General features: G+C 56.3%; 2 protein-coding genes across 3 annotated transcripts in view; one reads left to right on the top strand and one right to left on the bottom strand.

The window, feature by feature from the left end:
- TMEM150B (transmembrane protein 150B) overlaps window positions 1–1,258 on the top strand; it is a 13,437-nt gene extending 12,179 nt beyond the window's left edge. For both annotated transcript variants that reach the window (XM_011996956.1, XM_011996955.1), the window contains exon 8: window positions 1,004–1,258. In XM_011996956.1, coding sequence (XP_011852346.1) covers window positions 1,004–1,200 — 197 coding nt within the window. In that variant the 3' untranslated portion in view covers window positions 1,201–1,258. The remainder of the gene's footprint in view (window positions 1–1,003) is intronic.
- A 293-nt stretch (window positions 1,259–1,551) lies between these two features.
- Window positions 1,552–16,339, bottom strand: part of BRSK1 (BR serine/threonine kinase 1) — a 35,002-nt gene continuing 20,214 nt past the window's right edge. The window contains exons 7-19 of the mRNA XM_011996954.1: window positions 11,303–11,449; window positions 10,782–10,813; window positions 10,101–10,271; window positions 9,562–9,659; window positions 9,138–9,297; window positions 8,854–8,914; window positions 8,050–8,419; window positions 7,599–7,647; window positions 7,381–7,504; window positions 6,513–6,711; window positions 5,619–5,708; window positions 1,735–2,135; window positions 1,552–1,626 (exon numbers count right to left, since the gene is read on the bottom strand). Of these exons, the coding sequence (XP_011852344.1) occupies window positions 1,978–2,135; window positions 5,619–5,708; window positions 6,513–6,711; window positions 7,381–7,504; window positions 7,599–7,647; window positions 8,050–8,419; window positions 8,854–8,914; window positions 9,138–9,297; window positions 9,562–9,659; window positions 10,101–10,271; window positions 10,782–10,813; window positions 11,303–11,449 (1,659 nt within the window). The 3' untranslated portion in view covers window positions 1,552–1,626; window positions 1,735–1,977. The remainder of the gene's footprint in view (window positions 1,627–1,734; window positions 2,136–5,618; window positions 5,709–6,512; window positions 6,712–7,380; window positions 7,505–7,598; window positions 7,648–8,049; window positions 8,420–8,853; window positions 8,915–9,137; window positions 9,298–9,561; window positions 9,660–10,100; window positions 10,272–10,781; window positions 10,814–11,302; window positions 11,450–16,339) is intronic.

The raw sequence follows: 16,339 nt of genomic DNA, 5'->3' as shown, positions 1-16,339 counted from the left end.
GACAGAGCGAGACTCCCTCTCAGAAAAAAAAAAAGAGACCAGGTCTTGCTCTGTTGCCCAGACTGGTCTTGACCTCCTAGCCTCAGGCAATCCTCCCACCTTGGCTTCTCACCTTGGCTGGGATTGTAGGCATGAGCCACCGCTTCTCAGCCCCCTTAGAAATCCCTGAATGAATGGAATACACTGTCTGGGAGGGCTGAGGTGATGAGTGGCTCCAGTGAGAGAAGTTCCAGAAAGCAAGAGCTGTCTCTGCTAGGCTGGAGCCTGGAGCCTGCAGGAGCTGGCAGAGCAGGGAAAGGTCTTAAGAAGCTGGTGGAAGGCGAGAGCCAGAGAAGGGATGGGGCAGACCAGGAGAGAAAGGTGCAAGACAGGAGGAGAGGGCTGGAGAGAGGCAGGTAAGGCAGACAGGACAAGACTTGGGGTGACCAGCTGGCCAAGAGGGATGAAGAGGGGGCCGGGAGTGTCTGCTGGGGCACATGAGTGGATGGTGGAGTTGTCATGGAGGAAGGGACACTCGGAAAGAGAAATAGATTTTACAGGGAAGAGGGAAGAGATTAGATTCTGGGAGTGAGCAGGAGGTGCCTGTGGGCCTTGGGTAGCGGGGTGGATGTTCAGGAGAAAGTTGCAAAACACAGTCTGAGGCTGGCGGTGGGGAGGGAGGTGTATTTAGGAAACCCTGCGTGTTTGGAGGGAGGAGCAATGGCAGCTGGGTGTCCTGGACAAGTAGGGAGGCAACCAGGCCCTTCCCTGGGTCAGGCAAGGGAGACAGAAACTTTCTGGGATATTGGGAATGCAATAGTAACACGGGGGTGCATGCAAAGGAAAGTGTGTGCAAGCAGCTTGAGATAGAGACAGGGACTGGACAGCGTCGGAGTTATGGAGGAAGGTGAGAGCTGAGGATGGGGACACCCAGAGATGTCCTCCGCCCAGCGCGAGGGGGCACAGAGACCAGGCTGGGCTCCCTGTCTGTCACGGTAGCAGTGTGGCCCTTGACCCTGGGCAGTGATCATCCTCCACGCCTGCTCGCTGCGCAGCGTCTCTGCGGCCTGCGAGTGGGCCGTGGCCATGCTGCTGTTCGCCCTCTTCGGTCTCTTCGCCGTTGACTTCTCCGTCCTGGAGAGCTGCACCCTGTGTGTTCAACCGTGGCCCAGCCTCAGCCCCCCTCCGGCCTCCCCCATCTCCCTGCCGGTCCAGCTGTAGCAGCCACCCTGACCTGGGCCTCGCCCTCACCAGTGAAGCAGGAAAGATGGGGCCAATCTCAGTGCCCCGCACACAGCAAGATGAGCCACTGGGGATCTCTCCAACCGGCTGGGGCTGCCGCTGACTGACCTGGAGCTGGAGGACCTGTGTGCCAGCGCGGAGGGCCTCTGAACGGCTGGTGGCAGCCAGCATCCCCGTCCCCGCCTTCGGGCCCTGCCCCTGCAATTGGGCACCCAGGAAGCGAGAGGCCAAGGCCAGCCAGCTGTCCCTGATCAAGGCTATTTATTATTATTATTATCTTTTTTTTTTTTTTGCCGCCGGCGGAATCAGAGACACGGACGCAGGCAGGATCACGCGAAACCAGAATTCCTTCCGGAGAGCAAATCCGTACAGAAGGTCGTGAAGGGGAGGACCAGGGGAGGAGGGGCCCAGGAAGAGGGGGTTGGGGACGACACAGGGACAGAGGGCCCTGTCCGGATCTGCTAAGCCACCCCAACCAGCTCCCGTCCCTCCCCCACCCCACCCCGCAGAGAGATTGATCCATAAATAAAATAATAAATTAATCAATAAATAAAATAGAAACAGCTCCCCCGCCCCCTGTTCCCCTAGAACCACCCCCAGTTGGGCACGGCCCGCGGAGCCCCATCCCTGCAGGGCAAGGCCGGTTTTTGTGTCCACCCCCCTCCCGACATGTTCCTTGGGCCTTATTTACAGATTCACAGTTGGGGGGCAGGGAAGGGGGGTGGGGGGGTCCCCTCCCTCCCCGGCCCCCTGGGGTCAGGGCAGAGGGGTCCCGTTGGTGGCCAGGAGCTTCTTGTCCTTGGGGGGGCCTCGGCGGGGAGAGCTGCTCAGCTCTGGGTCTGGGCGGCCAGGCGGGGGTTGCAGGCTTCGGGGTGGGGCACCAGCAGGCCGGGTCTGGGCCCCATTTTTCTCATCTGCAAGGGAGGAAGAGGTTTTTCGTGGGTTCCACAGCCCAGGGTTGGGGTTCCCATTACCAGGAGATGGGGGCAGAGTCTCCTTATCAGTCGGTCTCAGTGACCCTGAGGCTCTAGCTCCAATCCCCAGTAAGACCCAGTCCCTCCACCACCTGGCCTTGAAGCCTCCAGACTTGGTTACTCAGAGGACATACCCCAAGTGACAAGGCCTGGCTCCCCTAGGATGGGGGCTGCACCCTATGCCCCTGCAACCCTGGGGCCAGGTTAGTCCAAGGGAGACCTGGGCTGGGCCTGACTTTAGGAGACTCTCAGATTCTGGTTCTGATACTATTTGTTAAGAAACAGCTCGCCAGGGCAGTGCTCGAAGTTCATAGCCAGAGGGCCCCCGACTCCTACGCTGGTTGTTAGAGAGACGTGTACACGGAAATGGGCTCAAGGGAGCCTCCTGGTGGCGGGGGTCTCAGGCCCCTCATGCTGGGCCAGCCTGACTCAGGTCACTCTCTCCTGGGTCCTGAGGCCACCTCCTCTTTGGGACTATGGTGGAAACACTGGTTGCTGGGTGGTCTCTAGCAATTTCCATGGGACCCAGAATGTTACCTGAGGTCCCCTGGCAGAGACCTCGTTTTTCTTTTAAGACAAACTGAGGGGGCCGGGCGCGGTGGCTCACGCCTGTAATCCCAGCACTTTGGGAGGCCAAGACGGGCGGATCACGAGGTCAGGAGATGGAGACCATCCTGGCTAACACAGTGAAACCCTGTCTCTACTAAAAATACAAAAAAAGCAGGGTGTGGTGGCGGGCGCCTGTGGTCCCAGCTACTCGAGAGGCTGAGGCAGGAGAATGATGTGAACCCGGGAGGCGGAGCTTGCAGTGACCTGAGATCGCGCCACTGCACTCCAGCCTGGGCGACGAGCAAGACTCAGTCTCAAAAAAAAAAAACAAAACAAAAAAAAACTGAGGGGGTGGCTAGGCGTGGTGGCTCACACCTGTAATCCCAGCACTTTGGGAGGCCGAGGCAGGCAGATCATTTGAGGTCAGGAGTTTGCGACCAGCCTGGCCAACATGGTGAAACCCCATCTCTACTAAAAATACAAAAATTAGCCGGGTGTGGTGGCAGGCACCTGTAATCCCAGCTACTCGGGAGGCTGAGGTGGGACAATCACTTGAAACCTGGGAGGTGGAAGTTGCAGTGAGCAGAGATCGCGCCACTGCACTCCAGTCTGGGCGACAGAGCGAGACCCTGTCTCAAAAAACAAAACCTGGGGGGCTTGTCATAGTAACCACTGTGACTTGGAGGCCTGGCCCCCCTACTCCATCCTCCTTTATGAGACGGGTGGCTGAGCCCCCGGGGTGCCTGTTAGTCCTACATCTTCGAGGGTGTGTCCCTTTTGAGACCCCTGGTTGCTGAGGCCAGCTTTCCTTGGCAATGGGGTCCAGTGGACCTAATTTGCTTTCTGGTTGCCCCTAGCAACCATGAGAGGAGGGTTTCTGCACCTCAGCATGACTGCCATTTGGGACCCAGCGGTCGTGGGGGGCCGTTCTGTGAACTGTAGGATGTTCTGCAGCATCCCTGGCCTCCACCCACAAGAGGCCACTGGCATCCCCCTGCTTTCCCCATTTGAGATGAGGAAAAGCATCTCCAGACATTGCTAAATGTCCCTGCGGGGTTGTGCTAGGCTGAGTAACGGCCCCTTCCGAAGATGTCCACATGCAAGTACCGAGAACTTGTGGTATGTTCCCTGACGGAGCAGAAGAGACCTTGTGCTGTGGGGAAGGTTAGGGACCGTGAGGTGGGGAGTTATCTTGGAGGATCTGTGCAGGTCCCGCTGAGTCACCTTTTCCCAGCTAAGTTCGGTCAGAGGGAAATATGGCGTCACTGGCTTTGAAGATGGAGGAAGGGGCCTTAACCAGAGGAGTGTGGGCAGCATCAAGGAACTGGAACCCACAAGGAAACAGACTCTGCCCGAGAGCCTCCCGGAGGGAGCGCAGCCGTCCAGGCACCCTGTGTTAGCCTGCGGAGACCGGGTTGGACATCTGACCTCCAGGACTGTACAATAATCACCACTTGTGTTGTTTCAGCTCCCGAGGCTGTGTCATTTGTTGATGGTGGCCAAAGGAAACACACAGGGGCGAAACCAGCTCCCCAAGTTGAGAAGCATGGCTGCAGAGCCAAAGCCCTGACCCTGGCACTCAGAGTTTCTGGTGACAAGGTCAAAGCTGCCCTGGCCCCTGGCCTCAACACTGGGCCCTGTTTCCCTTCGGCAGGGGTCCGGGGTCCAGGAAGGGGCCTGGGCCCCATGAGGCTGATGCTGCCTGACTCCCCTCAGAGCAGACGGCTGTCCACGTGCCCTGCGATGGGGCCCCGTACGCTGTTTCACCGCATCCCCCGCGACCTTGTTCCTAGGGGAGGGACTGCCGTGGTCTCAGGAATGAGGGCTGATTTCCGGGGCCGGCGCTCTCTTCCCTCGAGAATTCTGACTACCCCTGGTTGCTTGGGCGGGCGCACCCCATGCTGTGGACTGAACACAGCATCCTCCCAAATTCATGTGCCAAAACCCAACCCCAGGGTGATGGTATTAGGCGGTCAGGTTGGGAGGTGATTAGGTCATAAGGGTGGGGCCTTCATGAATGGGATTAGTGTCCTTAGGAAGGAGGCCCCGGAGACTTCCCTTGCCCCTTCTGCTATGTGAAGACACAGCACAAACGTGCTGTCTGTGACCCAGGAAGCAGCTCTCACCAGACACCAAAGCTGCTGGCGGCTTGATCTTGGACTTGCCAGCCTCCAGAATTGTCAGCAATAAATTTCTGTTGTTTGTAAGTTGCCCAGTGTACGGTATTTTCTTATTGCAGTCTGAACATGCTCAGACACCTTTACAACGAACCTCTGCTGTGCCCTGATTGCTAGAGGATTTGAGTCTTTGATAACCAGGACTGGGAGCCCGGTAAGGCCGGATCCCCCAGAGCAAGATCTTGCACATTCTCATGAACTCAGCTTAGAATTCTAATTGCTAGGGACCATTCGGCCCCAGCCCCAGACTGAGGTGATGTCTGAGACCTGCAGAGGGTGGCCAATTTGTCCTGGGTTTAGACTCAAAGCCCTGCATCCCAGAAACACCCTTCAGTCCCAAGCAAACCAGGACGGTGGGTCACCCTCCTCCCGGACAGAGGTCCTGAACCTCTGTTGGCAGGATGTTCCACAACCCCCAACACAGAGCCTGTCATCTTCTTAGGGATCCCTGGGAGCCAGTCCTCAGGTTGCTAGGGAGACCCTCCTCAGGCCCCAGCCTCTCGGGGAACCTGCTCACAACTCAGCAGATGAGACCTCAGCTATGACAATGGTGAAGGAGCCCACTAGCTGGGCCTCCTCTGCAAACCAAACCCCAGAGCACCTGCTCATGCTGGACCTCTTCCCACCACCCACGGTCCCCACCACCCACGGCCCCCTCCACCCACGGCCCCCACCACCCACAGCCCCCGTCCCCCACCTGCCAGGGCCTGCACGGAGGGCTGGTCATGCGTGCTCAGGAGCTGTGCCTGGATGGTCTCCACCACTCGCTTGAACCGACGGCTGGGACCTGGAGGGACAGGCGGGCAGAAAAACACTGACTGGGGGTCCAGGACCGGGAAGGCCGTCCCAGCCTGCAGAACCCAGTCCCTCCACCAAGCAAACCACCCTCCCACTCTGCGTCTCCATCTCCCCTGCTCCGCTGGGGCCACATCCATCCATGGTTTGCAAATGGGTCTGTGCTGCTATTTAAGGAACACAGTCAAACTCACGTACCTTCAACTTCAAACAACAGGTGTTGGTTTCTATTCAAATAGATACTATTGCTGGAGTTAAAAGTTTCTGAGGCTGCCACTGAGCTTAGTAGGAATAAGCACTGCCATCAACTGGTGATGTCTGCTCTGGGCCAACCGATATTAGACAGCAGTGTGCTGTGTCTTCATCCTTTGGCTCTACCATCGTAAAGTAATAGGAAGAGCAGAGCTCTCTCCTCTGAAGTCGAGAGGCCTGGGTTGGGCTGCAGCTCTGCCACAGTGTATTGTGTGACTCTGGCCAAGTCCATTGACCTCCCTATGACTCAGTTTTCTCCTCTGTAAAATGGGTGATTACTAACACCTCAGAGGCTGCTTGGAAGCTTCAGGGAGATCATGCATTCATTATTTACACTGTAAATGCCGGGGAAATGCTGATGAGACTGGGGAAATAGAGGATGGGGTTGTGGGGGGGTCTGTGTGGGGAGGAGGAGCACAGAGAGTCGGCCCCAGCGGAACGCCATCTCCTCCTCTTGCAGCTGCACTCCTGGGCTCCTACACTATCTGAGCTGTGGTGAACGGTCCCAGCTCTGGGCTGAGGGCAGCCTAGCCAAGAGACTCACCCGAGATGAGAGTGAAGGTGACGGAGTAGATGCCGCCGCCTCCACTGCCGTCCCGTCGCGGGGAGGGCTCTGGACCCTCAGAGGAGCTGATGTCCACCTGGAAGCGGACTGGCTTTTGGAAGACAGAGGGGCCGCCACTGGCCTTGTACTCGGCCCTGAAGCTGGTCTGTGACAGCACACTGTGACTCAGGCTGGGGATCTGAGCGAGGTGGGAACACAGGAAGGGGTGAGCCCAGGGAACGGATACCCAGCCCCGCAACCAGCTGTGGCCAAGGAACTACAAGTCCCACGAGCCACTGGAGGGAAAGAAGGACAGGAAATGCACTGCGAGGCCCCACTGCCTGCAAGGACTTGTAGCTTGCTCTATCCTATCAGCGAGTAATGGAGGAATGGCTGGACAACCCAATCCTAACGTCACGAGGACTCTGATAGCTAGGTGACAGCCTCAGACTCCAAGACCACATGAAACACTGCTTGCTCCTTTTACAAATGCTTCCCATAAGCCATATCCGTCACAGAAACTCTAAGTCCCATCAGCCTCTAGGCAAAAAACCACAGACCAGCTATGGGGCAGCCTTAAAATTGCCTTGGAAGTTTCTTCTGCTAGTTTGAAAGCTCGCAGTAGGGGGATGGGAACTCAACAATCCTTGGGGACAGTGCAATTCAGGATCCTATCTCCCCAGTTCCAGGCCTCTGGCCACGATAAATCTTTCCTGCCTACCGACTTCTACCCAACTCTGGCCATAAAACTACAAATCCCAGGAGCCCCAGGAGGAAGCCAGGCCTATGCTAAGGTGGTTAGCCCCAGGGCCTGCTGGGACTTGTAGTTCTGCAGTGGCTAGGATCGAGGGGGACCCAGGCTCCTCACCGACAGAAAGGCATGGACGATGTCTGCTTTGATGCTGCTGAGAGGTTTGTCCTTTAGCACGAGGAATATTTGTTCTTCTTTGTCCAAGGAGATGAAGTTCCCGAACCAGGAGCGTTTTGCCAGCCTGAGTGGGAGGGGATGGTTTGGAGGAGGGTTAGGAAGGCGCCAAGGGCATGAATCTCCTGCGTCCCCACTCTTTCCTTCCCTGTTAGACTCACTCCGGGGAGGACTCTGGCGTCAAGCTGGACATCTCCTCAGCGGTAGGGACTGGTAGGGGGAAGGCAGAGAACGTGGTCAACACCTGTCCACCGTCGCAGTTGCCAGCACACAGGCCTGCACTCACCCCCTCCCAGGGTTCCGGAGCCTGGAGTTGCAGCCTCAGCCAAGCCATCCCTCCTGGACGGGGCTCACAAACCACGGGCCAATGGGAGGTGATCCAGAGCCCCAGAGGGGCGTGCCCTTCAATCGGGGTCCTCCTCCAGAACTAGAGGCCCCACCTCTCCCCCCAACAGGTGCACCTCTGCTCCAAACCCCCTCTTCTCTAGAACGTGGGAATCCAGGCCCCCAGGCCCTTCCTCTCTAGACATGCCAGAGGGACATCCCTGGGACCAGATTTTTAGCCCCTAGCCCTCTCCACACATTAGGACTCAGCAGTTCCTGCCCCCATACCCTGCATCTTGCGCCGGTGAAAGCGAGGGGAGCCCAGGAAGCTGTTGCGGATGGAGTTGAGACGACTCCTCCAGGCGGCTCCCCCGACGCCACCGCCGGGGCTGGGGGGTGGTGTTGTCCCCGGGGTCCCAGTGGGACTGGCCCGGGGCGTGTGCAGAGGCGAGTGCAAGGGGGTTCCGCCAGAGGAGCGCGGGGAGCCTGGGGGGCCGGGCAGGGGTGTGGAGCGGGCACTGGGGGGTGGGGGCTGCTCCCCGGCGCCCCCACCCCTGGGGCCCCGAGAAGGCAGCGTCTGCGTTTTGGAAGTCGGGGAGCCCCCGCCTCGGGCCTCATCTCCAGCCCCAGGCTCCGGTGAAAAGGAAAAGACCGGACTCTGCAGAGGAGAGGAGACTGAGATGAGCGAGGGGACCACAACTCCCAGGAGGCACTAGGAGACACACACACACTCACGGAGGCTGGCCCGGTGCATGCTGGAACTTGTAGTCCAACTATCCTCCTTCCCAGGCACCAGTGCAAGGACGACAAAAGACTTTCTATCATGCTGTGGGCTGAAAACCCAGCCGTGCAGAAACTAGTGCACAGCAGGCACTCAACTAACTTCTGTAAAATCCCTTCAGGCATGCAATCCTAAGGAGGCAGAAACGGCCAATGGACCAAAATACTTTGGAGGCCTTGGGTCTTTGGCCCTCCAGGGACAAGGAAGCAAGTCTCAAGACTGCACAGGAATTGTAGTTTCTGCTACTCAATCTTTGCTCCATGTCTCCACCCCTTTCTCCTTCTGAAATCCCACTGGGGACCTGGCCTTACCCTTGGGCTGCTTAGAGGGCTGGAGGACAGACCCGTGGAGGCTCCACTGACGCTACGGGATCTGTTTCCAGGATAGATTAAAAAAAAAAAAATCAGATGGGAGGGTTTCAAAAACCACAGATGTTCCCTCACTTCTACAATCCTTCCAGGTGAGGAAATGAGGCCCAGAGAGGGGAGGTGAATTGTCCCAAGGACACAGCACATTTGAGGTAGAGCTGGGGTTAGAATCTTGAACTCCGAGACCCAGGGATTGTGGATCCGCCTGGAGGGACAGGGGCTCCCACCTCTGGCTGTGCTGGGCCATCTCCAAGGCCCGTCGGGTGGGTACAGGGGAGCCACCACCCCCGGCATCGGTGATGCTCAGGACTTCCATGGACTTCCGCTCTGGCCGCCGCTTCCCGTGACGGCTCAGCATGGGGGAATCCACGCGCTTCCGGGGTGGGTCTGAGGGACAACGGTTTCAACCCAATCAAGAGATGGTTTCACCCAGCTGTGCACACTTACAACTGCCTTGGAAACTGCACAGATGGTGAAACAGGCCTAGAGTGAACAGGGGTTTTGATAAATGTCAAAGAGCAAGTCAAGCAGTCTAAACCTGGAAGCTCAGAGCCTGCAGCCCCTTCTTTCCTTGGAAATCTGGGGTCCCGGTACCCAGCCTCTTCCCCTCTCGAGACCCAGGTGTCTGGTCCCCCAGCCCTGCCTTCTCACCAACATCATTCCGGGGAGGCAGGTCCTGGTCCTCACAGCTGGGATACCGCTCCTTCCGATCCAAAAGCAGATAATATATCATCTTTTCTTGGTTCTCCCTAAGGCAGGGAGTGGGAAAGGTGGAAAGAGGTAGAAGAGGGCTGAGGTCGGAAATCAATGCTCAGAGGAGGTCTCCTCTGCGCCCTGTATTTCTGCCCATGGTTTCCTTTTTCTAGGTGTCAGTATGGCCAGTTTCTCTGGTTTAGGGTACATCTCAGCTGTGTTTCACTCAATTATAACAAAACTGTAACACCTAACATCCAGGCATGTACTATTTGTAACTACTATGTCTATGTAAGTACTATGTGGCAGCATCTATTAATACTTTCTCAGTGTGTTTCTGGGTCGTTTTCCAGCTGGTTCCATCACTCCCAGGCGGGAGCTTCAAACCACGCCCCACGAGAGGCCAGGGTGCCTTGGCCAGCGCTCTGCATGTGCGCAGGGCGCTGCTGCAGCTCGCCCCACATGGGTACACGGGTGCAGGGGTCTCGGGGTCTTACTCCTCACTGCGCAGCTCGCGATGCAGCCTCTCGCGGTCCCTGAAGCAGCCCAGGGACGCCATGCTCTCCAGGACGTCGGGATCTAGCTCTCCATTGGATGGCAGGCTCCGCATGGCTACCCGGCGGCCTGGGGCTGGCTCCAGGCACGGGTCTGGCTCGTGTTTCCCGCCTCTGGGGAAGTGGAGAAACACCATGGGGAACCAGGCTTCTGAGATTCAGCATTCTTCATTCTAGACTCAAGGGTTCCGGACCCCGAAATCTGAGTCCAGGCCCCGGCCCCTTCTCTCTCATACCCAGGAATCGAGACCCCCCCTCTCAGATCCAGGAGTCCAGACCCCCAGCCCCTTCTCCCTCAGACCGAGGGGTCCAGACCCCCAGCCCCTCCTTCAGACCCAGTAGTCCAGGCCCCCAGCCCCTCCTCCCTCGGATCCAGGAGTCCAAGCCCCCAGTCCCTTTTTCCCTCAAACTCGGGAGTCCTGGACCCAAGCTTCGCCCCTCCTCCCTCTGACCTCTAGACTCCTTCTCCAGCTGTGTCTTCTTCCCCAGGGCCCATAAGTCCGAGTCCCTAGCCCCTTGCCACCCAGGAGCCCTGGCATCCCACCCCTCCCAGCCGCCTCTACTGCTTTGGCCCCTACCCCTACTTCCGCCAGAGACCCAAGAGCCCAGTTACCCCATACTCACAGGTACCAAGGATGTTTCTGAATTTGCTCCAGCTGTGAGGGTGGTGAGTCGTAGAGAAGCAGAAGTGAGGTCGTACGTACATGTAGGTGCGCAAAGAAAGTTGACTGGGGCGGTTTTGGGGTCCCTGATCGTCTCCCCGCCCACCCCACTGGGGGCAGGATGACATATGACGTCGCCCTCTAGTGGCGACTGAGTGCATCGCCCCGCGCACGCGCGGTCTCCGTGTACCCGGACCGGCCGCATTACTTTGCCGCATGCGCAGTGGCATCCTGTGTCTTAGTCCTGCGCCCCCCGCCCCCCGCTGCCTGGGACGCCCCGCTCCAGTCTTGCGTAGCCCCCTCCCCAGTTTGGAGCGGCACTTTGCTGGACCTTGGGTTGCGGCTCAGCTGGCGATCCCAGTCACCCTGGGGGCTGATGGGCAGGTTCCGGAAACCCAAGCTGGGTTTCCCCCATGACTTTTCTAGGGGTTCTCTCTTCATCGGCCACTGTTTCCCCCCTCCGCCAGTGCCCCCACAACTCACACTGAGCCTTTTCTCGGGCTCCACTTCGATCATGCCCCTCAGGAGGCTCTGGCAGTCTGGAGGAATGAAGTGGGGCATGTGGAAGACGCCCCGTTTCACCTTCTCCAGCAGCTGACGGAGGTTGTCGTCATCAAAGGGCAGAGCCCCCTGAGCAAGACATAACCAGGACCCCTCATTAGCACATTTCACCCTCACCACAAGCACTGGAGGTGGGGAACTACGGTGATCTCCACCTTACGGGCAGGGAAACTGAGGCACAGAGAGGCTCAGCAATTTGCCCAAGGCCCCTAGCTCGTCCGTGGCAGAGCAGGCACTTGGCAAGGAGCAGCTTGGAGCCCCGCTTACGAGGCTAGAATTGCAGCGTGGAGGCTGTTCCTTTTAGACAGGTTTCCCCCCACAGCAGTTTCGAAGGGGTTGTCAGTCATTCACTCATTCAACAAAAGGTGAGCATCCGTTATGGGTCAGGGATCCAGCAGTGAACAGGCCTCCGGCCTTGCACAGCTCCAAACAAATAGCTATACAATGACGAGCAACTGAGTGAGGCTTCTCCCAGGAGATGTAATGGGAGCAGAGACCTGAATGAGGCTGAGCCCTAAATCAATGACTGGTGTCCTTATAAGAGGATAGGAGGACGCAGACACAGAACAGTCATGTGATGATGCAGGCAGTGATGGGAGTGAAACAGCTGCAACTGAAGGAATGCCAAGGACACCAGAAGCTAGAAGAGGCAAGGAAGGATCCTTCCCTAGAGCCTCCAGAGGAAGCAGGGCGCTGCTGACACCTTTTCTTTTCTTTCTTTTTTGAGATGGAGTTTCGCTCTTGTCGCCCAGGCTCGTGTGCAATGAGGCGATCTTGGCTGACTGCAACCTCTGCCTCTCCCAGGTTCAAGGGATCCTCCTGCCTCAACCTCCTGAGTAGCTGGGATTACAGGCACATGCCACCATGCCCGGCTAATTTTTGTATTTTTAATAGAGTCGGGGTTTCACCATGTTGGCCAGGCTGGTCTCGAACGCCCAACCTCAAGTGATCCACCTGCCTCGGCCTCCCAAAGTGCTGGGATTACAGGCGTGACCCACCACACCCAGCCTAATTTTTGTATTTTTGGCAGGGTTGGGGTTTCGCCACGTTGGCCAGGCTGGTCTTGAACTCCTGACCTCAGGTGATCCACCCGCCTCAACCTCCCAAAGTGTTGGGGTTACAGGTGTGAGCCACTGCGCCCGGCCCCCTGCCTTGCTTTGAATCTTTGCTCTGGGGCTTATACCTGCATGACCTCAGGCAAGCCACTGCTCTGAAAATGGCAATGGGTTGTCACAGCAGCCACCTCACAGGCTGCAGCAGAATGAACTGACCTAGCACATGACAGTGCCGGGCCCACAGTCAGGACTGTTACACGCTGGCCGCTGTGATGCATTGACCAGAGACCCCACTACATCCTGCATTTTGATGTAGCCACCAGCAATGAAGCAGGGCACTAAATCACATCCCTGCTCTCCCGGAGTTGGCCTGGCACACTGCCTGACACACACTGGATGCTCAAGTCATCAGCAAGGGCGGTGGAATGAGCAGAGAAGTTGCATTCCAGAGGGGACAGGTAACAAACAAATGAACATATCATATGGGACGGGAGGGAATGCTTCCAATTGCCAGGCCAAGGGTTGGAGGGAAGCCATGGTGACCTGCCATGGAGGAGCTGCCATTGGACAAAGAGTCATGGGAGGTGACGATGTGAGCCTTTGAGGGCTTTTCCAGGTGTTGCAAGCTCCCAGCTGCCCCTGGTATCTGAGGCCTATGGACGGAGAATGGGGAGATACAGAGAAGGCACCTCTGAATGCCGATCTTGGGGTACAGAAGCCTGGGTTTGACTTCTGGTTGCCTGATGCTCAAGCACGGAGCCTCAGTTTCCTCTGTGAAATGGACACAGTGATCCTGCCAGGAGGGGTACGGTATGGATTAAATGTTGTAATAACAGGCTGGGCACAGTGGCTCACACCTGTAATCCTAGCACTTTGGGAGGCCAAGTGGGGAGGATCACTTGATATCAGGAGTTTGACAGCAGCCTGGCCAACATGGTGAAACCCCATCTCTACTAAAAATACAAAAATTAGCTGGGCGAAGTGGCGGGCGCCTGTAATCCCAGCTGCTCGGGAGGCTGAGGCAGGAGAATCGCTTGAACCCGGGAGGCGGAAGCTGCAGTGAGCCGAGATCACGCCACTGCACTCCAGCCTGGGTGACAGAGAAAGGCTCCATCGCAAAAAAAAAAAAAAAAAAAATTATAACAACAATACAATTGATTCTTGTTATTCTCGAGAGTTCTGTTCTATGAAGTCACTGCAAACTCTCAACTACTGAACGAGTCACGGCTACTGGAGGAACTATAGTTAGTTAGGTTCCTTTGATCCTCTCGTCACATTTTTGTCAACCAGTCATTACATAACCTTGTTTGTATGTGTTTCTGTTTAAAGACACTTTTCTCTTTTTTTTGAGACGGAGTCTAGCGCTGTAGCCCAGAGTGCAGTGGCACGATCTCGGCTCACTGCAACCTCCGCCTCCCGGGTTCAAGAGATTCTCCTGCCTCAGCCTCCCGAGTAGCTGGGACTACAGGCGCCCGCCACCATGCCTGGCTAATTTTGGCTAATTTTTGTATTTTTAGTAGAGACGCGATTTCGCCATATTGGCCAGGCTGGTCTCGAACTCCTGACCTCGTGATCCGCCCGCCTCAGCCTCCCAAAGTGCTGGGATGACAGGCGTGAGCCACCGTGCCTGGCCTCAAGACACCTTTCACATATACTGTGTCATTGACGCCGAACTCACGGCCAGCAGCACTACAAATCATTCCTGAACAGAGCACGCCCATCACGGGGGCTTTCTCCAGAAGGGACATCACAGCCTCCCGTGCTTAGGAACACCAGAGGGTACTTCAGAAGCACTTGGCTTCACGGCCACTTTGAACAGCGAAATCGCCACCAACACCACAAAAATGCGAGAAACGTGACACAAAATAGGTGGCGACAGGGGGATTGTTTACAGGATGAGAGCTGAAACAGGGTCACTTTGACCTCAGCCAGGAACCTGCACCTCAGGTGGCGGCTCAGGTCTCCCCTGCTCTGGGCATGTCTGCCAATGACTGTAAAAGTACCTCCAGGACTGATTTTGGGTTACAGATACATTTTGACAGGTAGGCAAATTTGCAAATATGGAATCTGCAAATGAGGAGGAACTACTGGAACAAGAATAAACTACTAGACCAGGCACAGTGGCTCACGCCTGTAATCCCAGCACATTGGTAGGCCGAGGTGGGCAGATTACTTGAGGTCAGGAGTTCAAGACCAGCCTGGCCAACATGGTGAAACCCCATCTCTGCTAAAAATACAAAAGCTAGCCGGAAATCACTTGAACCCAGGAGGCGGAGGTTGCTGCGAACAAGATCGAGCCATTGCACTCCAGCCTGGGCTACAGAGCAACACTAAGACTTCATCTCAAGAAACAAAAAAAAAAAAACAAAAAAAAAGAAGAAGAAGAAGAAAAAGAAAAAAAGAATAAACTACTACTAATAATCATCCGGCATTGTGCCGGGGGCTTCACGTGCAGCATTTAATTTTAAACCCTCACAATGGGCCGGGCGCAGTGCCTCACGCCTGTAATCCCAGCACTTTGGGAGGCCGAGGCGAGTGGATCACCTGAGGTCAGGAGTTCGAGACCAGCCTGGTCAACATGGAGAAACTCCCCCATCTCTACTAAAAATACAAAAAAATTTAGCCGGGCATAGTGGCAGGTGCCTGTAGTCCCAGCTACTAGGGAGGCTGAGGCAGGAGAATCGCTTGAACCTGGGAGGCGGAGGTTGCAGTGAGCCGAGATCACACTATTGCACACCAGCCTGGGTGACAAGAGCGAAACTCCGTCTCACAATGAAAAAATAAATAAGTAAAATAAAAATGAAAACACAACCTTTACAATGATAGATACGATGTGTATTCCCATGGTGCAGATGAGGACACTGAGGGAAGGTGACTGGCTTGCTCAGGGAGAGGGAGCAGGGATTGGAACTCGGCTGGATGGGCTCGGGAACAGGGCTTTTAGCCACCAGGTGAAGAAGGGCTGAGTTCTGAACATTCTGAGCTGGTCCCCAGAGCACCTCGGCTGCTCTCCCCATGCAGCGGTGAGCCCCGGGAAGGCAGCTTGGAGCTGGCCTCATTGCCCTCAGTATCCGTTATGTAGCCTAGTGGTGAAGAGACCAAGGACTGACCAACCCCAGGTCTGCCGCGTAGCTGCGTGCCCGTGGGCCAGTCACTTCCCCTCTCTGGGACTGCTGAGATAATTATGTGGAATAACATGCTCGGAACAGTGCCTGGCATAAAAAAAAAGCTGCTTATGGCCGGGTGCGGCGGCTCACACCTGTAATCCCAGCACTCTGGGAGGCTGAGGCGGGCAGATCGCCTGAGGTCGAGTTCGAGACCAACCTGGCTAAAATGGTGAAACCCCATGTCTACTAAAAATACAAAAATTATCCGGGCATGGTGGCACATGCCTGTAGTCCCCGCTACTTGGGAGGCTGCGGCAGGAGAATTGCTTGAATCCAGGAGGTGGAGGTTGCAGTGAGTTGAGATGGCGCCACTGCATTCCATCATGTGTGACAGAGCAAAATCTGTCTCAAAGACAAACAAACAAAAAACTTATGTATTCTTTTTCTTTTCTACTTATTTTTTATTTTATTTATTTTTATTTTTTATTTTTGAGATGAGGTCTTACTCAGTCATCCAGGCTGGAGTTCGGGGGCATGATCATGGCTCACTACAGCCTTGACCTCCGGGGCTCGAGCAATCTTCCCACCTCGGCCTCCTGAGTAACTGGGACTACAGGCACGAGCCACCACACCTGGCTAATTTTTTTTTTTTTGAGACGGAGTCTTGCTCTGTTACCCAGGCTGGAGTGCAGTGGTGCGACCTCAGCTCACTGCAAGCTCCGCTTCCTGGGTTCACGGCATTCTCCCGCCTCAGCCTCCCAAAGCGCTGGTATTACAGGCGTGAGCCACCGCGCCCG

The sequence above is a fragment of the Mandrillus leucophaeus genome, unplaced genomic scaffold, assembly GCF_000951045.1.
Source record: "Mandrillus leucophaeus isolate KB7577 unplaced genomic scaffold, Mleu.le_1.0 Scaffold53, whole genome shotgun sequence".
NCBI lineage: Eukaryota > Metazoa > Chordata > Mammalia > Primates > Cercopithecidae > Mandrillus > Mandrillus leucophaeus.
This window is presented reverse-complemented; position numbering and strand designations above follow the sequence as displayed.